The 25893-nt window shown below is 24.2% G+C and overlaps 2 protein-coding genes across 2 annotated transcripts in view; one reads left to right on the top strand and one right to left on the bottom strand.

Moving 5' to 3' along the window:
- The first annotated feature begins 829 nt into the window (after nucleotides 1-829).
- On the top strand, nucleotides 830-3975 carry LOC122510146 (leucine-rich repeat extensin-like protein 2). The gene is made up of 2 exons (XM_043624586.1): nucleotides 830-2319; nucleotides 3675-3975. The coding sequence occupies exons 1-2, from the start codon at nucleotides 865-867 to the stop codon at nucleotides 3852-3854; spliced, it is 1635 nt and encodes a 544-aa protein (XP_043480521.1). The 5' UTR covers nucleotides 830-864; the 3' UTR covers nucleotides 3855-3975.
- Nucleotides 3976-8721: 4746 nt separating this feature from the next.
- The window catches only part of LOC122510148 (tribbles homolog 2-like), a 33668-nt gene continuing 16496 nt past the window's right edge, over nucleotides 8722-25893 (bottom strand). Inside the window, exons 3-4 of the mRNA XM_043624588.1 lie at nucleotides 24162-24463; nucleotides 8722-10107 (exon numbers count right to left, since the gene is read on the bottom strand). Coding sequence (XP_043480523.1) covers nucleotides 9669-10107; nucleotides 24162-24463 — 741 coding nt within the window. The 3' untranslated portion in view covers nucleotides 8722-9668. The remainder of the gene's footprint in view (nucleotides 10108-24161; nucleotides 24464-25893) is intronic.

Raw genomic sequence — 25893 nt, 5'->3', positions numbered from 1 at the left:
AATTTAATTTAAAATTAACGTGGTAAATGAAAAGTATTATTATAATTGTATAGAGAATAATTTTAAATTTGCAAAAAAATTTCAAACCAAACGAAGACTACAGAAAAGGAAATTTTCTACTAATGGATTTTTAAGTATATGCCCTTTGTTTTTTAATACTTTTAAAAATGACATTTGCCCACACCTATTTTTATTCTAATAAAACTCCGGTGACTTATCACCTCACCTACTTCTAAATTATATATCGCACCTTTATTTAGAAAATTACACATTACTTCATTTATTATTTTTCATTTTATATGAAATTCCGCAACGTTTTTTTAAAACGAAAATAGAAAAATAATAAGTCGATTCGCATTATTACTTTGGTTTTCAGTTTTAATTTATGAATTTACTATTATTTTAATGTTCTATTTGGTAACTTGATTGTACACTTTCCTAAATGGTACATCAATTCTCAAACGCGTTAGTCATCAATTATTATTTCGTGATTTAAAAAATAAATAAACCGTCTTTTTTTGCATATAGTGCTGAATAATGCTATTGCTCTATATTAGGTAACAATTTTTTATTTAGGAAAACAATGATTTTTTCTGATATTTATTGATCATTTTACAAAATTGTTTAATATGATCTTTAAAAAAATGTTTAAAAATATTTCATAAACAGAAAAAATAATCAACAAATTGATTACTTTCATTCAATCAAACAAATAATGATGAAATCAAAGCACCACCTGCGTGCATATGCATTTTTGGCATTAAAGAAATTACAACACAAATCACAAATGCGTAATACTCTTCTTTGTCAGCAAGATCGGAAATCCTTTTAAACCAAACAGTTTCAGTTTGAAATATCAGTTTCATGAACTTCTTTCTCGAGCTCAGATCTCGATTCGGAGAAACCATGAAGTTAATTGTGTTAACATTCCTCGTATTGGAATTAACATTAATCCAATCATCTCCAGTGACAAAGAAAGTTGAAAAGAGGACGGCAATTGAAAGCATAAAAGCCGACACTTCATCAAAAGCAGTGAGCCTCAAAGAAAGTTCTCTCAAGTTTGAAAACATCAAACCTCTAATTCCAAAAGTATTGAAGACCGGCTTGATAAAAGATGATACGAATAAATCAAAAATAGTCAAGAGAAACGATTTGAATCCAGTGGAAAATTCCGAGAATGAAAGTTTAAATCGTGATAAGAAATCGTGCCATATTTCTGGATCGCAACCAAATAAAATATGTCTGGAAGTCGATTGCGGTTCACCTGAAATGGTCGTCTGTCAGGAAGATCGTCCACAGCAACAACAGCTTATTCAAGTAGCTCAACCGTTACCGCAACCACCACCTTCTGCACAAATAATTCAAGTACCCCAACCGCAGCCAGCTCCTCAAATTATTCAGATACCACAACAGCCTCCTCCTAGACAACAGATTATTCAAGTACCCCAACAACCATCTCCTCCACAAATTATTCAAGTACCCCAACAACCACCGCCTCCACCTCAGACACAAATAATTCATGTTCCCCAACAACCACCGCCTACTCCTCAGACACAAATAATTCAGGTATCCCAACCTCCTCCTAGAACTCCTCCACAAATTATTCAAGTACCCCAACAACCACCGCCTCCACCTCAGACACAAATTATTCAAGTACCCCAACAACCACCGCCTCCACCTCAGACACAAATAATTCATGTTCCCCAACAACAACAACCACCACCACCTTCTCCACAGATTATTCAAGTACCTCAACAACAACAACCACCACCACCTCCTCCACCACAAATTATTCAAATACCCCAACAACAACCACCACAACAATCCTACTCTCAATGCATCGTTTCACCATCTTCTCTTCCACCACCCCAACCACAAGTACTTTATTTACCTCAATCACCACCACAGCCTTCTCAACAACAAATCCTTGAAATTACATCACCTCCAATCATCCCACCTTCCCCAATTTATTATCAACTCTCCCAACCATCTGCACCAGCTCCACAATCCTCTGCTCTTTGCATCGATACAACACCATCTACCAGCAGTTCGGCTCAACTTCAATTTGCCTCATCACCAAGTGCATCGTTTCAAATTCGACCCTATCAATTTCAAACTCAGCCTCTGAGTTTCTCAACGCAATCAATTGCACCCCAACCATCGCAACAGACGTACATGACAAAGCCAATTAATTTGTTCAATACTCAAAAGGCATCGTCAGCTGGATGCATTCATACTTATTTGCAAGGAAAACCGGGATTATTGCAGAATAAACTTTCCAATTTGTTCGGTCAATGTTCCTGCACTACATCGCCAGTTGTAAGTTATGATAATTTATTGACTGACAGGGTGTTTAAATACTGAAGTTGTAGTAATTTAAATTATAACATTACGAAACAAACTGACACCCAATTTTGGAAATTGAATTTTGAAGTTAAATATTTTTTTACTTTGGACAGCAGAGTTTCAGCCTTATTTTAACATTTTGATTTCAATTTAATTTAATGTAGCTGTAACTGGTATTCTATCAGCACGCGCTTGATTTTAGAAATTAAAATTTAGGTAAACTTTTTTTAAAACCAACATCAAATTTTTATTTAGTGGGTGCTGATAACTATTTGCTAGTTGCAGCTTCTTAAAAGATAATTAAATTTAAAATTTAATTTCCAAAATTAAGTGAATGATAATAATTTGGAACCAGTTTCAGCTTCATATTAATTTAATCTCTAAATTTGAATTAGTTGAAGTGTTTACTAATTTGAATTAGTGACTGAATTTTTTCTTAAATAGTATTAGTATTATTATTAATAGTATTATTAATACTAATAGTATTAGTAAAATTTACTAATTCAAAAGTAAAAATGCAGTCACTCTAAAGTTTAATTAGTTTACTAATTTGATGTTTACTAATTTGAATTAGTGACTGAATTTTTTCTTAAATAGTATTAGTATTATTATTAATAGTATTATTAATACTAATAGTATTAGTAAAATTTACTAATAATACTAATAGTAAAATATTACTAATGTTTTAGTGGAATTCCACTAATTAAAAGTCACTTATGTCACTAAATGAATTAGTGAAACTGTTTTTTATCGACTATTAATAAAACAGTTGTACTAATTGTTAGTAGAATTCTACTAAGCAATTAGTAAAATCTACTAATAATTGGTAAAATTCCACCATTTGTTAGTAAAATTATTACTAAATCATTTGGTGAAAGATTTTTCGTCATTTCATTAGTAACTTTCTACTCATTCAGATTTAGAGAGTAAAATTTAATTAGTAGAAGTGCCTACTAATTTGAATAAGTGATTGAATTTTTGCTTTTGAATTAGTAAATTTTACTAAAAAATTTAGAATAAATTTTTGTTTTTGAATTAGTAAATTTTACTAATAAATTTAGAAGGAATTTATTAGTAAAATTTACTAATTCAAAAGCGAAAATTCAGTCACTAATTCAAATTATTAAACACTTCTACTAATTCAAATTTAGAGAGTAAAATTTTAATTTCAACTGCGGTCAAATCTTTCTTTATTTTATTATTATTAAAAATTCACTTTTTCCTTTTGTTAAAATATCATAAACGCATTTTGTAACAACTGAAGTAACTTTCGAAAGTAATTTCAAAATATTTGAAAGAAAGTAAAAGGATGTTATTTTAATCATTAGCAGCAGCAACTGTCTTCCTCGTGGGGTGGTTTATTGCCTCAAGGATCAAGACTCGTCAGAGTACCGGAAAGATCTGCTGATGCTGTTGAATCAACTCCACAAGCCGACAGTAATAATTCACAATCTAAAACTGCAATCAATACCAATCAACCGAATTTGACTCCTGCTACACCGGCATAATTTTTTTTAAAGATTGAGAGAAATGATATATATTTATTTATATATATATTTTTTTAAAATGTATTGTTTTATTAACTGTAAATAATAATTTATATATATTTTTTTCTTGTTTATGTTTAAATAATTTTAATAGACAAATAAATTATAGTTTTGCAATTTAATCGCAGATGTATTCTTTTGCTCCAATTATTTTTTTATTTTAGATGTTAATTCTGTGAATGAGAAACGAATTCATGCCTGTAAAATGTGTTTTCTTTTTACATTCGAATGATGAGCAATAGCATTATATTCGGCACTGTATGCAACCCGTTATGCGTCTTAAATATTTCTTTTTGGAAATTATACCAGAGAAAAAAAAATCAGCTTCAAAAAAATTTCTCAAATTAGATGCAACACGATTTTGTAATTTCTAAATACGATTTTAGAGCTTTTTACTCAATTTTTTATTTTTGAGGACAATTATTAATTTATAAAAATCAGAAATTAATATTAAAATATTGTAATGCATTTTGACACTCGGAATTATAATAATTGTTACTACAATAATTACTACAATAATTGTAGTACCAAGGGCCAAAAGTACACTATAATATTCTACTATTAATTCAATAATTTTTATTGAAATCACTTTTCAATTATTATAGATAATTATTCATAATAATTATTATTATTCATTCAACAAATTTTGAAAATTGATTTTCAATGCAATTCAAAAATTTTTTTAAATTCTCGTCAAAAATTCAATTATATTTATAAATAATAAAATTCTTCTCCGAAATTCAATTATTTTCAAAAAATTTTAATAACATTCTTTGCAAAATTCTAATTATTTTTAAAACATTTCCTCAATATATATTCTATGATTTTCAATATCTACTATTTTAATAAAGTTTTCCAATAGAATTCAATTATTGAAAAGAAATTTAAATAAAATTGTACGCAAACATTTAATTATTTTCATAAATAATAAAAATTACACAGGAATTCAATTATTTACAAATTTTTTTTATAAATTTCTTCGCAATAATTCAATTATTTTCGTAAATAATAAAATTCTTTTTAGGAATTCAATTATTTTCATTTTACTCATCGCAGAATTTCAATTATTTTTAATAGAATTTTAATCGAATTCCTCGAAAAATGTAATTATTCTTAAAAATCTGATTAAAATTCGTTGAAAGAATTCAATTATTTAAAAATTTATTGACAAAATTCTTTATGAGAATTTAATTTTGAGAAACATTGTATTATTCAATAAATTATTTACTTTTGTATTTAAATATAATTGAATTTTCGTGGAATTTTTTTTAAATAAAAATTGATTTAAAAATGAATTTTAGTTAATTTTAGAAAATAATTGAATATCAAAAGTATTATATTGTGGATTTTTAGAGATAATTGAATTTTGAAAATGTTTAAAATTAAAATCTTTGAAAAGCTGAATTTTTCATACTTTTAAATACAAAATTCTGTAGAATTAATTTTTTTTGTAAAAGTTTAACTGAATTTTTTTAAAAATTATTTAAAGTATTTTTTCTAATATATATTTAATTGAAGATTTCAAAATTCTCAAAGAACTTTTTCAAAAATTTATTATTTTTCAAAAATTATTAAAAATAATTGATTTAAAGAAGAATTTTAATCAAAAATTCTAGAAAATAATAATTGAATTGAAATGATAAAAATAATTTTAAAAATTTCAGTAATAATTTTCTTATAATATAACATGATTTTGTCATTAATTATTATAAAACATGAAGAAGTCATTTTATTTATTTATTTATTTACGATTTGATAATTTTTTCCTCCTATTTTGTATTTATTAAAATTATTTTTTAAATATATTTATAATTATTAAATTCTTCAAATGAAAATTCAGTTAACTTGAAATTCTACTTTAAAGATTTTTTTATTTGCAAATTTTTTCTCTTTTGCGTTACAAGTCAAACCTTTTTTTAAATGAAATCTGTTGAAGAGATTTTTGCTTTTGAATTTAAGTTAAAAATCAATAGATGTTGAATTTCCCAAAAATTTCTGCTCATTTTTAAAAAATTCATTATTGAAATTCAGTACACAATGAAAAAAAAAATTTGATTCAAGTAAACGATTAGTTTTCTATTAAATAATAAATATTTCTTTGTATAAAATGATAATTATTTTTGTCAATTAAAAATTCCATTTAATATTTGCTTTAGATGCTGAATTTATTGATTCAGTAAAATTATATTATTTTATTTATTTATTATAATATTTATTTTGGTTTAAACAAAAATTATTTGATTCAAGTAAATATTTATTTGATGTTAGACAAGTAATTGATTATTTGAATTTTATTTTCTAATTAAATTTACATCTGGTATTCATTGGATTGAGGTAAAATTATCTGTATTTATTCTCAGATCAGTTAAATGACAAAAAGGATAGAAACTACAAGTTTAATTAGTGAAAGGAGTACGAAAGAAAAAATTGAATTAAAATTCATTCACAAACATTGTTTTATTGCTTAGCATACAGGGATTGAATTAGCTTCACTAACTGTACGACTTAGACAACTGAATATATTTACATCTTCGTGACAAATGTACAAATGTACAATAATCTTAAAACTCGAAACACTCACTACTGGCAAGAAAAAAATGATGATAGATACATATTTAAATTTTTTCAAGTTTTTTCTTGAAATGTCAATTTTACATACTTATGCCTTGATGTTTTTTTTTAAATTGAATTTACAGACAATTCAATTGTGATTTTCTCGATGATGGAAAAATATTACACCGGGTTTTTCTAAATATGGTGAGAGATTAAAGCCAGTAGTTGACTGTATACAAATAGTCTATTTATATTTATTAATTCGACGATATCAGTTTGTCGATTAACAGAGTGGCACTTTTTTTCAAAAAAAAAATAGGAAAAAAAAATTAATTATATATTTTAAACCACATATCACTAAACATATTTAAAATTATGCGCGCAAAAACAATATCTGCTCAAAAATTTATTTCTCTTAAATAGAAATATTGACGCGGAATAGGAAATATCGTATCATGACTTTACGATTTGTTGACTAATTGAACAAACGATTGCGTATGATTACATCGACATTTTTCTATAGTTTATATCGAAAAGACTTTTGTTTTTCTTTTAGAAAACGTAATTTCTTATTCTTTTAAATTAATTTAGAAAACATTTGTATTTTTTACTGTTCTTTTTTTACAGAAAAATTAATTGACAAGAAGCGTAAATGTAAAAACAAAAGTAAATAAAATAAATATTCTCGTATACAATAATTATTATAAATAATACTTTTTCAAAGAAATATTTTTACACATTTTTTCCATATACAGTGACTTAGAAAATTTTCTAAGACAAATTTTTTTAGGGATTTTTTTTTAAGCTATCGATGTCTTACGCACAATCGCTTTTTCTTGACTATAAAATCGAAGATACGAAGACAAGAACGTGTGTGGTTTTTTTTGCCCACGGCTAAAAAATGCAATTTTAAGAATTTTCAGTGATTCTTTATAAAGGCATGTTATAGGTGAATGTCATATTTGGCTCTCTAAGTTCGAATTAGATAGAAATAGTAGCTGTTGGTAAAATTTTGGCTGATTTATCGCTTCATCAATTAGAAAAAATTTGCTATTTATTGCAATTTATCGCTTTTCTTTGCTATTTATTGCTATTTATCGCTATTCATTGCTTTTTATTGCTATTTTTCGCTATTCATTGATTTTTACTGTTAGGAAAAAATATCAATTTAAAATTTTAAACACGGGAAAAAGTATTTGCCTACAAATTTTTCTTTTAGAAATTTTTTTCTAGTTTCTGTAGAATAGCGATAGTTTTAATTAGAACAACAATTATTGCTTTTATATAGTAAAATTAGTAACCGTTCCAAGTGAAGTCTTTTTTCGTGAAGGAAATATTTTAAAAAAACTATTTACAAAAATACTTTACAAAAATTGTTTCACAAAATATTTTTTAAAAAATTGTGTCAAAAATATTTTAAAGAAACTAGTTGAAAAAATATTTTGAAGAATTATTTGAAAAAATTACTGTTTAAAAAAAATTTAGTTAGTAAAACAATGAAATGTGACTAATTTGAATCACTTACGAGAAATTTTACTTTTTTTAATATAAGAGAAAATAAAAGTTACTCTTTAAATTTGAATTAGTAAAAATGTTTACTAATAATTCAAATTAGAAATTGACTTTTTGTTTTTGAATTAGTAAATTTTCCTATTAATTGCAATATATTTGAAAATTCTACAAATTTATTAGTAAAAGTTAATAATTTAAAAGCAAAAATTGAGTCACTAATTTAAATTAGTAAAAGTTATATTAAATGACTGTTTGCTTTTGAATTAATAAATTTTACAAGTAAATAGTAGTTTTCACTAAATTTCTTAGTAAAATTTACTAATTCGAAAGCAAAAATTTAGTTACTAATTAAAATTAATAAATAGTTTTACTAATTCAAATTTAGAGAGTAACTAAAAATTATAGTAAATGACTGTTCGCTTTTGAATTAGTAAATTTTACAAATAAATAGTAATTTCTACTAATTGATTAGTAAAATTTAAAGTAAAAAATTTTTACATTTACATAACATTTTTTTCATGAAAATACAAAGCCGAAATTCAGTTACTAATTAAAATTAATAAATATTTTTACTAATTCAAATTTAGGGAGCTCTAAAAATTGTAGTAAATGACTTTTTGTTTCTGATTGAATTTTACAAATAAATAGTAATTTCTATTAATTTATTAGTAAAATTTACTAATTCGAAAGCAAAAATTCAGTTACTAATTAAAATTAATAAAAAAATTTACTAATTCAAATTTAGAGTAACTAAAAATTATAGTAAATGACTGTTTGTTTTTGAATTAGTAAATTTTACCAATAAAGTAGTAAAAATTACTATATATTTGTAAAAAAAAAAAGTAGAAAATTTTTTTTCCGAAAGCAAAAATTCTTTAGCTGAATTAACAGAACTATCACTATTTGAATAGACGATTGACATTTTGCCAACAAATTATACAAATTTTAACTAATTTGAATTTAGAGAGAGAAAGAGAGTATTTGAAGAAAGAAACTTTACAATTTAAACGAAGCAAATTTTACACGAAGAACAATGAACATAATTTACAATCCGTATCGTACTTAGTACAACAATCGTTATGTATACTATTTATATTAAATAAATATTTACAATCCTTTTTTTATAATTCTCTACTGTACACTTTACAATCTAAATTGTAAATTTTTGTCTACAATTATGGTACATATTTGATTTACAATAGTTTTTTTTTGTACATTTTTTCCATGCCAGACATTTTTAATCAAATTTTGTAAATGCAAAGAATTAATCATAACGCAGTTTTTAATAAATATAAGAAAGAATTGAAAAGGAAATTTTTCAAAAAAATTTCTAAATTTTAATATGGAATTGACACGTTTCTTGTCTTCGTTTCGATGTCAATGGAAGAACTTAAAAGCTAGTTTTCATCATTAAAATCAGACCTTTTTTTTGAAAAGTTTTATATTTTTTCTTCAAAATTGAGATCTCGAGTACATTTGAAATTTTAATGCTTTGAAAATTATTATTAATATGTATACCTATTATATTATATTTAAAAAAGCTTTCGGTGACAAAGCAGGAAAAATGCAAATGTACAAAGAGAAGAAATAAAAAATAAAGATGTAATTTTTTGTTGAATTGGAAATACTTGGAAAAAAGAAGTCTGATTGAAATAATATAAATTTAACGCAGTTTTGAGGCGTGTGGAATTATTCTCTCTTGGATAAAAATCAGTCTTGAGAATTATTGGTTGGCTCTGGAACGAGCTGGTCGTGTGATGATCTTCCTGATGATTTTATTGGCCTCGTCAGCCAGGGATGTCGAATGACATCTTCAGAATCGGGCCTCTCGGTTGGATCCCTTCTCAATAGGGTGCGAATTAAACATCTTGCTCTAGAGCTGAGACCCTCTGGTATTAGGAATTGGGCACGCGATATCTTTGCGAATAATGATGCGTGCTCAGCTCCATTAAAGGGGTAACGACCAACGAGCATTGTAAAAAGTAAAACTCCCAACGACCAGATGTCAGATGCCTTTCCGGAGTAAGCTCGTCCTGAACACAGAACTTCCGGCGCCACGTAAGCCGGACATCCGCGACGATCCGTCAACTTGTCGTCTAAATCCTCCACGATCACTGCATCTTCCAAACTCTCGAGTCGAAGACGTGTTCTAAAATCATACAGGAAATTGCTTTTTAGTTCAAATGTTATTAATAGAAAGTCGTGTTCTTTTTTTTTTTTTTTTTTTATTTATAATTAGATGAAAGTTGGTCCATTGGTAATTTTTCAAATAGGTAAAAATTTAGATATTTAATATTAGAATGAAAATAAAAATTGCTGTCTGTAATTAATTTTTTCTTCCCCTCAGGTCTTGAATGTTTTAGAACTTTCAGGACTTTTCTCGATTATTTTCAAAAAACGCCGATTTTTTAGACTTATTTTCAGAAAATTAGACTTTTTCCACTTTTTTTTACAAATATTGCAATAAAATACCATTTTTTTGGTGTAAAATGCAACTTATTTCATTCAGAGAAAATATATATTTGGCACAGAACTAACTAGACTTTTTATTGGTTTCAAATAAATTTTATTTGGTTTAAATACAATTTTATTTGAGAATTGTAAATTTTATTTCTCAAATAATTATGTTTTATTTGTATAAAATTGTTCTCTGGGTGTTCGATTTCATATAGTGTGAAAAATAACTAGTCAAATCATTGAAAAATTATTATTTATTCTTATATCATTATTTTGCCCTTTTTTTAAATAATTAAATTTTAGAAATATACAATTAAAAAGTTTGTAAAAAATATATTGAAATTTTGTAAAATTTAATTGAAAATAATTTATTCTTTTTAACTACTTGATTAAAAATTTTTGAAAATCAAATGTAGAATTTTAATTGCTAATTTCGATTCTTCCTAAAGTTTTGAACGGTCAAATGAACAAAGTTTTTTTTTCTGTTTAAATATTTTTAACATTTACTGTACAAAAAGTAAAAATAATTAAAATTAAACATTTTTTAGTTAATAATTTATTTTTTCAAAATAGAGAAAAAAAATTTTTTCTATAAAATATAAAAATTAAAATAAGAAATAAAAAAATATCGTTATTCATTTGAACGTTTGAAACTTTAGAAACATAATATCGAAAATTATTGAATTCTTCAAAAAAAATGTAATGGAAAATTTTCAAAGGAAAATTTGAAATTGTAAAGTAATGAAAATTAGCTTCAAAAGATTATATTAAAATATTTTTAAATAAAGAAATTCTTAAAATTTTTTTTCATTAAATAATTTTTTAAAATTCAATTATTTTTAATATTGTTAATAACATATTTCCGAATATTCAACAATTCTTTAAAGAAATGCAATTATTTTTTGAAAAAATACATTAAAATCATTGAAAAAAAATAATTTTTTTAACATAATTTTTGAAAATTTAAATATATACGAAAAATAACATTAAAATTCTTCTTGAAAATTGATTAAATTAGCAAAATTGTCAAAAAATTCAAATATTTTTCGAAAACTTACTGCAACTTTTTTGGAAAATTTAATTATTTTCTACAGAATTTTGAACTAAACTTTTTCTCTAAGTAAATTTTAACTTATTTAAAATTTTTTATACTTAACTAAATAATTAAATTGTTTATGAACTTTCGGAAAATTATTTTAAAAAATTGATTAAAAGAAGAAGTTTAGTTATAAAAATTCCTAAAAATTAATTAAATTTCGTAAGTTTAAAATTTAAAATTGTTTTTGAGTTAAAAATTCTAAAAAAAAATTCAATTCAATTATTTTAATACAACAAATCAATTTTTTGCATTCAAATAATTTAATTCTCGAAAAAATTTCGGAAAATGATTAAAATTAATTGATTTAGAGAAGTTTAATTAAAAATTCATAGAAAAAAATTAAATTTTGAAAGGGTTACCCTTATAATTTTTATAAATAATTGAACTTGAGAAGAATTTGAAGGTGAAATTAAAAAAAATTTAATTCCTGAGGTAAAATAATTAACAAGTGTTTATTTATAGACGAGACAAGTATTTAAATATTTATTTAATAAAATTACTGAAGTTTCAAATAATTTAATTCAGAAATCAGTGAAAGATCAGGGAAATACAAATTTAAATTTTTGTTACAAATCTGAATGAAAAAAACAACTTTTTTGTACTTTTAATATTTTTCTAAAGTTCCGAAAGTTCAAATAAGTGAAATTTTTTTCTCTTAGTAGTTAAAATTTCTTCTTCTTTCTTTTACTAAATTTTTAGTGAAATATGAAATATGATATAAAAATTAGTAAAACTTCTTACAAAAGTAAATAATTGTCTCAATTTTCACTAATTTAGAATTAGAGAACTAATTGTTAGTCAAATTCTTTCTTATTTTACATTTAATTTGATTTAATTTTATTTATAAAAAATTCGATGAATTTTTAAGAAAAAATTACAAACGTTTGCAAATTCAATTGCAATCTTAAGAAAAAAAAAATAATAGCGGATGCAAGAGATTGCACTGAATTGCAATAGTTTGCATCAGAGTTTGTTAAAATTGTGTATATAAAAGTTGCATATGATTGCACGAGATTAGAACAAATTATATATTTCATTCGGATGAAAAATTTTTCGACTGCATTAAAATTGACCGAATTTTTCTGTCAACTATTTTGAAGTTTTTTTTTCCAAATAACACAGTTTTTATTTATTTTTTTTTATTTTCTTTAAGTATTATTTTTTTAAGAAAAATAATTTTATTACAAAAAAAAAGTTATTGAACTGATTTTAATAATTTACTTTTGTTTCAGCTACAGTGAGAGTGTAAAGAAGAAATTGATTTCCCAACTAGTAGACAACAGTTGTACCAACATCAGACTAAGAATGTAAGTCTTTAAACCTTCTTTTTCGTTTTATTTCATTTTATATTTTTATTTACTGTGTGTAAGTAAAAATATAAAAATAGAAATATAAATATTAAATAAAAAATAGAAATATAAAATAAAAAATATAAATAGAAAATAGAAAATTAATAATATAAATAGAAAATATATTTTATAAAGTATACCTATAAAATTAAAATTATGAACTTTTTTTTAACAAGTAACAAGAAAACAATTCGGGAGAAAATAAATATTCATTTGAGAGTAAATACTCTTTTTTAGTAAAAATTTTTCCGAAAAAAGAATTATAATCACATTAGCCATTGACAATGCAATGTCCCCCCTTAACCTTGAGAATTGTCTCATTTTTTTAACAAAATGTAGAAAAACGCATTTTATACTGTCCATTGTCCTAATCGTAACCTTGATCTGTTTTTGTGCCAACACACAAAAAGACCTACTTATTATATCGTGTTTTACTGATCAATACGAGGTCATCATTTCTTCACGAAACAATAAATGTATTTTATTACATTGCCAGATATTTATCAATGAAACTTCATTAAAAATACATTTCAATTAAAATTAAAATAACAAATGTAATAAAATAAATTCATTTGATTCGGAAATATTTTAAATTTTCTTCATCCAAACTGTATTAAAATGTGTGTCAAAATATTGTTTCGTTATAATAACCACACAGTTTATCAATACCCTCAGTTTCTTAATAGGTGTTCAAATATAAAAATCCAAAAGGAATTAAATTAAAAACAGTTAAATTTTTTTAAAAAATTCTATTTAAAGAATTACGTTAAATATTTTTTTAAATTAACATTTTTTTAAAATTATATTAAAAAATAAAATTAAAAATGATGCTGCAGTTTCGAATGTTTAAATAAATGGAATTTATTTATTTCTTCTCTAAATTGAATTTTTATTTCAATAATTTTGCGTCACTGGCAAAGAAAATTAATTTCCAAAGTTTGTAAATGGGGGATTTAAGTTTGTAACATTTAGTGCAATCAGTAATTTATAAAAATATTTTGAGTAATAATTTTAATTTTAATTGAAGAATTAAAAAGTTTTTAACATCTTTTTACTAATAAAAATATTATTTAATTCTTATTTTTAATAATAAAAGTAAAGTATTTCCTATTTTTAATAGGAAATATTTCGTTCACTCGAACGTTCAAAACTTTTGGAACATAATTTAAAAAATAAAATTTCGAAAAGAATTACATTAAAAGAAAATTAAATTACAAAATTTTTTGAAGGAATTACATTTAAAAAATGAATTTAAAAAAGAATTAAATTAAAAATATTGAAAATGAAAAATTTAGAAAAGAATTAATCGAGAAATAATAAAAATTAAGAAAAGAATTAAATTAGAAATAATAGAAATTAAAAATTGGAAAAAGAATTGAATCGAAAAAATTAAAAGTAAAAAAAATATACCTACAAAAAAATATCCCTTGCAGAATTCACAATTTTTCTGAGAATAAATATTTAATATTCACGAAAATTGAAATACCTTATGTATTATAAGATGTTATTTGAAATAATGGGCCTAATTTGAGTCTCATTTCAAAGATAATCAACTTAGTTGAAACACGTGGCTTCCAAGCCTTTCTTTTATGAATCTGTATACTATCTGTTTATTCGAGAGAAGAAGCGAGACAGTAAAGTATTTAATTTAGCAAGAGCATCGCGATTGAGACACCGTCATAAACCGTTGCATTGGTAAATCTGCCGCTCGCAATGAAAAGGCAACGAAATCTCTGACGAAAGACATTAAAAGAGTGTTTTACAGGGCCGAGGATATATTTGGTTAATTCAAAAACTTGGAAAAAAATTATTATTTACATTGAAGAAAATAATTGTCAACTTTTTACGAAATTACATTATGGAAAATTATCTTTTTTCGAAATTGGAAATTGAATCTAATCAAGAAATAAGAAAGAATAAGAAGAAAATATTTTATTTAAAGAAAAAATTTCGTTAGAAAAATATTTCTTTAATTTGTTGATTATAAAAAGTTTGTCAAAAGTTGTAAATATACTAAAGTATATTAACAACTTTTGACAATCTTTTGACAATTTTTTGACAATCTTTTGACAAACAATTTTTTAATAAATTAAATTTCATTTAATTTTGGCAATCTATTTATTTATTTTTATTAAATTAAAATTGACGGTAAAAAGTGAAATGTGACTGATTTGGAAAAAATTGTCAATTTGCGGCCCTGATATTCACACTTGCTTTAATATGTCGATCAAGCAGCAAACGCGGAAGTTTGAATCGCACAAAATACGTAACTTCTTAGGTAATACTCTCTTCATCCATGTTACCTTTTTTTTTTTGCAATTCAGTCGTTAAGAATTCTTGTACTTTGTGTTGAATACGCCATATATAGTGAAAAGAAATTTCTAGTGGGGATTCACCCGACAGTTATTTTTATTCACTTTCCTCGCTTTTTCTTCAGAAAATTTGAATTTCGCGCCAAGATTTTGCATTAATGGTTCGACAGATGGCAGGACTGTTGCTTATAGTAAAAATGGAGTGGAGGGGGTAAACGTATTAGTAGCTCGTCGATTCTTTATTATTTCAATTATTTGTGGTAAATATAAAAAACTAATTAAAAATTGAAACTACGATTATTTTTGTGAAAATTCATAAAAATAGCTATTTTTATTTTTTCTTTATTGTTACTATTAAGAATGTTAATTATTTTATTTATTTATTGTATTGTATTGATTATTACGATTTTTGTACTATTATTATTGATAGAAATTTAAAAATACTACTAGTAAAATATATTTTAGTTCCAACCTCCGTTCCAACGGATTTTTTTTGAAGAAAGGAAATTATTGAACGGCTAGAATAACTTTTCTCGAAAGTTATAATTGCTTTGACTTATTTCATATATAGCACCCGTTATAAAAGGCACTGTTAGCAAGGAACATTTTCAACTAGATCTTCATTTCCTCACTCTTAATTTCGAAATAGAAAATAATTTCACTATTCTTGAACCCAAATAAATTTCCTCTTAATCTCCAAATAAAAAAAAAATTCATTCCCACCAAAAGAGGACGTAATTGGAATCCTTTCTGATGAAAATAGAAATCAGGTTTTCATCACTTTTTGTTCCTGGATTCAAAAAAATATTTTCTATTCGAAAGAAGCATTTTGGAAATATTTTTTATTTGAAGCAAGTAGTTTAAAAACGCTTTTTTTTAAAACGCGTTTTATCTTTGGAAGTAACAACTTGATGCAAAAAATTTAGATTAATTTTAGACTTGATCCACATTTTTGGTATCAATTCGTTGCGATTTGAAACTATTAAGTTAACAGTGAATATTTTCCATTTGAAGGAAGAATTTCAAAAATACTTTCTGTTCGAAGGAAGCATTTTTGAAATATTCTCTAATATTTGAGGGGAGCATTTCAGAAATGTTTTCTACTTAAAGACAGCATTTCAAAAATATTCTCTCTTTGAATGGTGCATTTCAAAAATGTTTTCTACTTAAAGGAAGCATTTCAAAAATTCTTTATTTGAAGGGAGCATTTCAAAAATGTTTTGTACTAAAATGAAGCATTTCAAAAATTCTCTATTTGAAGGGAGCATTACAAAAATGTTTTGTACTAAAAGGAAGCAAAAAAATGTTGTTTGCTTAAAGCAACTACAGTATTGTTTTAAAAACGCGGGAAAATTTTGATCTCTGTGCAACTGCATAATTTTAAGATGATTCAAGTTAAAACAGTTGTCGTAAAGCTAAAAAGAAGTTGTAAAGCAAAAGTTGTGATTGCACCTAAAATAAAATAGAAAAGGAAAGAGAGAGTTTTTAGTTAAAATAGTATTACATTCGGAATTGCTTTCTTCGCAAACTTTCACCGTGAGGCATCGACACAAGAGTTGGGTTCAAGAACCCCTCAACAGTGATGAGGACATATTCTATCACGGATCTCGTTTTTTTTTTTGGGAGCCGCGATTGCGAAAGACATCAATGACCGAAAAGTTGTATTATATTAACCTCGTTTCAAAAAACTTGTATAGATATTAAACTCCCTGGTTATTTATTTTCTAGATATCACACTTACTGGATATTTATTTACTAGATATTAAACTCCCTGAAATAGAAATCTGGAAAATAAATATTTTCTTGATATTTATTTACGTACACTATCATTTCTTTATTTCTGAATGGAGAACATCCTCAATTGTCAATTTAAATGCTTCATTACTTCTCTTAAGAAAACTATTCCCTAAATGACCTTCAATGTTGTCTTCTATTTTCGAATAAATTCGAGAGAAAAAAAATTGAAAAGAAATTGCTGAATAGGGAATTTTGAAAGATGAATGCAATTTTGAAACAACGTTGAAATAATGTGAATGAAAAGAGTTTTGAGATTGTTATGTAGTTTTCTAGCAGTGTGGCACAAATATGACCTTAAGGAAATTACCAGACACCTACTTATATACTTTATTATATCCGGTTCGACGGACAATACCGCATATGTAATCTTTCATGTAGCATCTAACCAATGTTTTCTTGTAGTCGTGTTAGCTGACGTGGAGATTAGGAGTCGATCGGTGGCTTTTGCGAAACCCCACTGGTTCATTGACCTCTTCAAAGTCAATCATCACATTCATCATAATTTTATTCTTCATCAAAATTAACACAAAGATTTTTTTCTTTCTTTCTGTTTCCGTATTTTTTTCCTTGCTTTCTTCTTTCTTATTTATATTTTCTTCTTTCGTACTTTTCTTTGTACTTGTACTTTGTACTTGAGTACTTGATGTTTGATCATCAATACAATGATCACAGCTTTTCTAAGGATATCAAATTAAGACAAAAAACAAATCAAAATGTTGCTGCAACATTTTGATTTGTTTTTTGTCTTAATTTGATATCCTTAGAAAAGCCTGTGGATTAGCAAAAGTGTTTTCAACAAAAATTTAAATCCGATTTTTTTGCCTCATTTCAATGAGGCAAAACTTAAACTTCGCTTTTCGACTTGATTTTCAATTTGATTTGATTTTTACCTCGTTTTCCAACTTATTGAAACAATTTCGATATTAATTTACGATAAGTTGAAAATTAATTACAGAATAATTATATACAATATAAACATATAAATGTGATGAATAAGCGTATACATTGTGTCTAAAGTGAATGTTAATTAAATCAACTTAGACTTTAATGCCACGAACAGATAATCATTCTCCATAAGAGAAAGATGAAGTCATATTATATGAGATGTAAGAGAATTGATAAAAAGTCATACATACAATTGCGAAAAAGAGAGTCTAAATACTAATTCAGCGCTACTGATTAGAGATAACTGGGAGATAATAATTACTTTTTTTTTATTTTTTGCAAATTTCTCAGTAAACTGTCAATAAGACTTGTACGTTATATACCTATTTTAATCAATAAGTTAAACTTTCATAATATAACCGCAACAATAATCTTTTATCACTCTTGACATTCCGAGATATCTTGTATATTTTAAAGTGCTTGAGATACTTTTACGCAAAATGAAACATCATTTGTAGAAATTTTTGCATTTATTTTAAACTTTAACTTGATTTTTTAAATTTAAATGTTATAGATATATTTTTTTTTAGTAATTACATATGTGTACGTTTATACATGTATAAAATGTATCAGTATTTATATAAAATGTAATTTTGTATCAACTTATATAAGAAGTAACTTATGACCTATCTCTCCCGGTTTTGTTGATGCTTTTCGCAATTTTGCACTGGACAAAGTGTTTTCAAACGCTCCGAGAGGTCTGACTGATAAAAAGTTATAAACAGTGGACTTTTTTTCAATAATATTTAATGACATTTTACATATATGTTAAAAATTCATATGCACTTCATTATGGAAATTTTAATTCAATTAAGATATTGTTTTTTCGTCTATTACTGTCTTTTTTGTCTATTAATATTTTTTTGTCTATTAATATTTCTTTTGCCTACTAATATTTTTTTGTCTATTAATATTTTTTTGTCTATTAATATTTCTTTTGTCTACTAATATTTTTTTGTCTATTAATATTTTTTTTTGGCTATTAATATTTCTTTTGTCTACTAATATTGCTTTTTGCCTATTATTGCATTTTGTTTCTATTATTATTATAATGAAGAAAAAGAAAGAAAGTAAAAATATTGTTGTAACAGCATGGGGATAGTAATAAATAATAGTGTAAAAATCGTTAATTTTATAATTATTTAAAGCAAATAATTAAAATTATAAATATAATAGAGAATCTCGACGAGACCCAAATTTCTATACCCCCTCCAATGCACTTTGATTATTAGCAACAGTCTTGCCATCTGTAGGGCATTTAATGAAGAATCTTGGCGCAAAATTCAAATCTTAAAATTCTTACAGAAAATGGGTAAAATTTATGAATTTGAATAACTTCTAAAAATTAAATTATAACCCTTCCTGAATTCAATTATTTTTTACAATTTTCAACTAAACTTCATCTCTGAATTAATTAATTTAAATAATTTCTCAAAAGTTCTTCTAAAATTCAATTATTTAAATACAAAAACTCAATTTTTTATAATAATTGTAATTATATAAATATAATAGTTTTTTAATTTTGAAAAATTTCCAAACAATTAAAATTCCATAAAATCTTTTAAAAATAATTGAATTTTTGACGAATATAAATAAAAATGATCAAATTTTTGAAGAATTTTATTACAAAAATAATAACATTTTAGAATTCTTGTTAAAATTTTGGAAAAAACAATAAAGTTCAAAATTTTTAATTAAAATTCAAAAAAATTAATTAGTTTGTTAAATTATACAAAATTTTTTTTAAGAAATTCAATTATTTTCGAAAAGTTACATTAAAATATTTTTAAAAATTAATTATTAGAATTGTTTTATAATAATTTTTTAAAATTCAATTATTTTAGAACAATGGAAATAAAAATTTATGAAAATTTACTTTTTGGACTTATTAAAATTTTTGAGAAATCATTGTCCTTTTTGTAATTAAAAAAAAGATCAAATTTTTGAAGAATTTTAATTACAAACAGAACCATGATTTCTGAAAAATTTGAATAAGTCCAAAAAGTGAATTTTCATAAATTTTAATTTCCATTGTTCGAAGATAATTATTGAACCTTTTAAAATTATTATAAAACAATTTTAATAATTAATTTTTAAAAATATTTTAATGTAATTTTTCGAAAATAATTGAATTTTTTAAAAAAAATTTTGTTTTAATTTAAAAAACTAATTAATTTTTTTGAATTATAATTCAAAATTTTGAACTTGATTGTTTTATCCAAAATGTTAAAAAGAATTCTAAAAGGTTATTATATTTTTTGTAAGTATTTGAATTTTTTAGAAATATGTAATTGAAAATAGTAAAAATATTTTCATTTTTAAATTTACCTTTAAAGATTTTTCATTAAAATTTTTGATATTTCAAATATTTTCAAAATTTGCAATATTAAAATTTTTCAAAAAATTGATTTTCAAAAATTTTAAATAAATTCTTGAAATAAATTAAATATTTTCAATTAAATTTCACAAAATTTCAACTATTCAAAAAAAAAGGTTTTTGGGGTCGTCCATAAATTACGTAAGACATTTAGGGGGGGGGGGTCAGCAAGATTTTACGAACAATAGAAAAAATGGCGCTAATGTATGTAAAATATCTTACGAGAGGGGGGGGGGGAATTTCCAAAAAAAATATCTTACGTAATTAATTCGAAAAAAGTCGCAATTTTTGAAAATAAGTCGAAAAAATCATCAATTTTCTTAATTTTTCTGACAAAAATTTTTTTCCTGACTTTATTGACAAAAAATTTGTTTCCCTGACTTTACTGACAAAAATTTTGTTTCACTGACATTTATACTGATATGTGGCCACCCTGACTGCAAAACTATAAATGAATTGTTGAGTATGGCCTTAAGGTTTCTTAAAATTCTATCTAATGAGTATTATTTCGTTGTTAGAGGCAAACTATTCGAGATGTAAATATGAAAATGTGGATACTACTTATTTTTGCGTTATTTCTCTTTTCTGCTCTTTTCTCTCTCCACTCTCAAGAATTATGTTGATATTCCGTTAATGTATTCAGTGGCCTTTTGATTCTTTCGCTTTATATCTTATTTTAGAATGGAGTGAAGGTCTTGGGGTTTGGAATTTGCGAAAGGATATATTTAATATGGGATCCTTCAATTTTTGTCCTTCGGTCCCCTCGAAATCGATGTAGGTGAAATCAAGTGGGTGAGAGAGAGAGAGAGAGAGAGAGAGAGAGAGAGAGAGAGAGAGAGAGAGTTCACACTCTTTTTCAAAGAGTAAGAGAGAAAGAGAGGGAGAGAGAAAAAAAGAGAAAAAGAGAGTAAGACAGAAAGAGAGAGTGAGACAGAAAAAGAGAGAGAAAAAGAGAGTGAGAGAGAAAGAGAGACGTGAGGAGGTTGAACCGAGAGGCATACGTTTCCTAATTATACGAGCATTTCAAAACCCCAGCCGATGAACCAATATGCTTTTCTGGCTTGCAACATCCCCTTTTCTCTCTCTCTCTCTCTTTCTCTCTTATTCTCGCATGTAACACGAAGTCTCCTTCCCTCCTTTATTTTATCTCACTTATTCTCTCCATCTCCCGATATCTCTTCTCTCATTCCAATCACACGAGCTCTCGAGCAACAGGAATGCGAGTGTAAGACACGATTGGCCAACCAGACAACCAGACCGGACTCACGACATATACATATATACTCGTTTTATCAAGGTGGCAAAATGTTACAAACTTCTCTCATAATCCAACAATATTGTCCACTTTTCCCTTCCTGAACGAAAAAGAAAATTATTTTTCTTTCATCTTTTACAAGATGTTTTTTTTTTTTTCAAAAAACGACAAAAAAAAGTTCTATAAAATATCAAGAAAAAGATCAAACCTCAAAAAATTAAAAAATTATCGTAGTTGAAGAAAAATGATAATTTTTTAATTTTTTAAGGTTTGATCATTTACTTAAAAAGTTGTATTTAAAAAAAATTATCTTTTTCAAAAAAAATTGTGGTATTTTAAAAAAATGTTATTTAAAAACAATTATCTTTTAAAAGAATGGTATTTAAAAAGAATTATCTTCTTAAAAAAATGGTATTTAAAAAAATGGTATTTAAAAAAAATTATCGTATTTCAAAAAAATGGTATTTAAAAACAATTATCGTATATTTAAAAAAAAAAAATTGTATTTGAAAAAAAGAAATATTTTCGAATATTTCCAAAAATATCAACAACAAAAAATTAACAACCAGAAAAGCTAAATATCAATAAAACTTTTGTTACTTTCCTTTTGCAAATTTAATAATTTTTTTAGAAAATTAAAATTTATGTAAAGAAACAAGATTAAGTTGAACAACCTTCAATGAAATTTCACTCGAGGAAATTGGAATGCTGCGAAATATTTTTAAACCACGAATCAGAATATATAGAGAAACCAAAATCGGCCGAATATATATAATATGGGTCGTGTCTGGTCTTTCAAGAAAAAGTTGAAATATCCCACGAAAAATTATAAAAATGACGGTCAAAAATAAATGCTTCTCGAAAATTGCTCGAATCGAAAAGTTATTCCAACAATTATTTTTTTTTTTATTTTGGCAATTTTGAAAGAATTTTTGAAAGAATTGGCTTTACTATTTTTATAAATAGATGAACTTCAAGAAGGTTTTAAATTGAAATTTTTATAAAATTTCAAATTTTGAATGAATTTAAGTTAGAAACTTAAAAATATAAATATTTAATTTAATTATTGAAAATAATGGATTTAAAGATGAATTTTAGTTATAAACACTAAAAAAAAATTGAATTTTGCTTCGCAGAAATTCAATTATGTTGAAATTTTTTTTTAAATTCTCGTCAAAATTTCAATTATTTTTAGAAATAATAAATTCAATTATTTTTAAAAAATTTCTTCAATTCAATAATTTTAAATATCAATATTTTAATAAAGATTCAATTATTTTCAGGAATTTTAATAAAATTCTTTGCAAAATTCAATTATTTTTTATAAATGACTAATATTTATCACAAGAATTCAATTATTTAATTATGTTCAAAAATTTTTTTTAATTCTCGTCAAAATTTAAATTATTTTTAAAAATAATAAATTTCTTCTACGAAATTCAATTATTTTCAAAAATTTTCTTCAATTGAATGATTTTCAATATCAATATTTTAATTAAATTTTTGAAAAAATTCAATTATTTAAAAATTATTTATAAATTTCTTCGCAATAATTCAATTATTTTTCATAAATAATAAAATTTTTGACAGGGATTCCATTATTTTTAGGAATTTTAATAAAATTCTTTGCAAAATTCAATTATTTTGATAAATGACTAATATTTATCACAAGAATTCAATTATTCAATTATGTTCAAAAATTTTTTAAAAATTCTCGTCAAAATTTCAATTATTTTTATAAATAATGGAATTTTTCTTCAAAATTCAATTATTTTCAATAGTAATAATATTTTTTGAAGAGATTCAATTATTTTTATAAATAATTAAACTCATCGCATAATTTCAATTATTTTTTAATACAATTTTAATTGAATTCCTCGAAAAATGTATAATTATGCTTAAAAATTTTATTGAAATTCGTCAAAACAATTCAATTGTTGAAAAATTTGTTGAAAAAATTCTTTATAGGAATTCAATTTTAAGGAAACATTTAATTACTCAATAAATTATTTATTTTTAAATTTATAATTAAATTCCCGTAGAATTTTCTGATAAAAATTGATTTTAAAAATGAATTTCAGTTGAAATTTTAGATAATAATTAAATATTAGAAGAGTTATTGTGTGAATTTTTAGAAATAATAGAATTTTGAAAAGGGTTCAAATTAAAGTCTTTGAAAATTTGAATTGTAAAACAAATGGGTTTGAAAATTCTCAAATAAGAACTTTTTAAAAAATTATTAAAAATAATTGATTTAAAGAAGAATTTTAGTTAAAAATTCTAGAAAATAATAATTGAATTGAAATAACTTGATCATTTTTAATTATAATAAATATTCTCGTAAGTTGTTGAATAATGATTAAATATTTATATTTAAAAAATAAGTTATTGATGTTTTTGGATTATTATTATTATTAATGCTAAATAAATTGTTGTTTAGTGATTGTAAACAACAGAAAACAGAAGTAAGGAAAAATGGAAAGTACCAATAGACGAATTTTCAATAGTAATAATTAAAATAAATAATGAAATAAAAAATTGTTTTAGAAAGTTTTATAAATTAGAAAATAATGGATAAAATGAGATTGAAAAAGAAATAGAAAACAACATACCGAGTTTCATCGGTAAAGACGAATTTCCTAAGTTTAAGATCCCTGAGAACAACTCCTTTCTCGTGGCACTTGGCTACGGCCCTGGCGGCTTGACGGAAAAGTCTCCGCGCCTCCGGTTCCCGTAGCCTTCTACGCGCCCTCACGTAGGCGTGTAGGTCGCCGTAGTGACCCTCGAGGAGAAGGTATCGTCGACCTCCTGGTACATCCACCACACCTGCTATTCCGCTCGTGGCTCCAGTACCATCCAGCCGCAAGTGCGCTTGCAAGAGAGCTTCATCTCCCTTATCTCCCGGTGTCAGGGCCTTAAAGAAAAATTATTTCTATTATTTTTACGCATTTTTTTTTTTTTTTTTTTTTTTAATATCCGGGACGGGGAAGTTTATTACGAAAGCAAATTATCCTCTTTGTGGACTATTAACTAACTATTAATAATAGGTTTTTTTTGTGTCTTATTTGCTTCACTTTTCTTCATCTCGATTTTGCCTGCAATGAGTTTCGTGGCCATCTGTTGGGCACAGTTTGCGTAAGGCAGTTGGCGGTAAAATTCAAATTTTCTAAAAAAGAAACCGAACCTTTTTTTACTACTTTTTTTACGATTAGCTACTATATTTAGATACTTTTTTGTTGTTACACTAAAAGCTACTTTCTTCCATGTTTAAAAATTTACACTACTTTAAATTTGTTAACAGTTGAAATAAAAAAATTATTTTAAAAAATTTTAATAAAGTTATTGCAAAAAAATTCAAAAAATTTTAATAAAATTCTATTAAACGATTCAATTATTTACGATTTAATCAATTATTTAAATAGATTTTTATAAAATTCTTCCAAAGAATTCAATTATTTTTATAAATAATAAAATTCTTCTCAGAAATTCAATTATTTTTTTTTAAATTTTAATAATAATAATCGTTGCAACAATTCAATTATTTTTATAAATATTAAAACTCATCGCTGGATTGAAATTATTTTGAAAAGAATTTTACAGAAATTGCTCAAAAAATGTAATTATTTTTAAAAATTTAATTTTAATTTTTTGAAAAAATCAATTATTAAAAAAAGTTTTTTTAAAAAATTCTTTGGAAGAATTCAATTATTTACAAAAAATATTCGAATTTTTCACAGGAATTCAATTATTTTCAAATATTTTAATAAAGTTGTTCGAAAGAAATAAATTATTTTAAATACAATTTTATTTAAATTTTTTTAAAAATAATTCAACTATTCTTTTAGATTTTAATAAAATTCTTCTCAAGAATTCAATTATTTACATAAATAATTCTTCCAAAGAATTCAATTACGTCGATATATAACAAAATTATTCCCGAATATTTAAAACAGAATTTTCCTAATATTTTTCGAAAAAAAATCAATTATTTAAATAGACTTTTAGAAAATTCTCCACAAGAATTCAATTATTTTTATAAATAATAAAATTCTTCTCAGGAATTCAATTATTTTTATAAATAATAAAATTCTTCTCGGGAATTCAATTATTTTTAAAAATTTTTAATGAAATTCTTTATAATAATTGAATTGTTTTCAATATAATTTTAATAAAATTTGCTGAAAGAATTAAATTATTTTCATAAATAATATACAATTTTCATAAAATTTTTTGAAAAAAATCATTTTTAAAATTTCTTTTTAAATATTCTTCTCAAGAATACAATTATTTTAAAAACTTTATTAAAGTTCGGTGAAAAAAATTTACTTATTTTCATAAATAACA

This window comes from Leptopilina heterotoma, unplaced genomic scaffold (genome assembly GCF_015476425.1).
Source record: "Leptopilina heterotoma isolate Lh14 unplaced genomic scaffold, ASM1547642v1 Lhet_68, whole genome shotgun sequence".
NCBI lineage: Eukaryota > Metazoa > Arthropoda > Insecta > Hymenoptera > Figitidae > Leptopilina > Leptopilina heterotoma.
The sequence above is the reverse complement of the archived record's forward strand: the minus strand, read 5'-3'. Positions and strand labels throughout refer to the sequence as shown.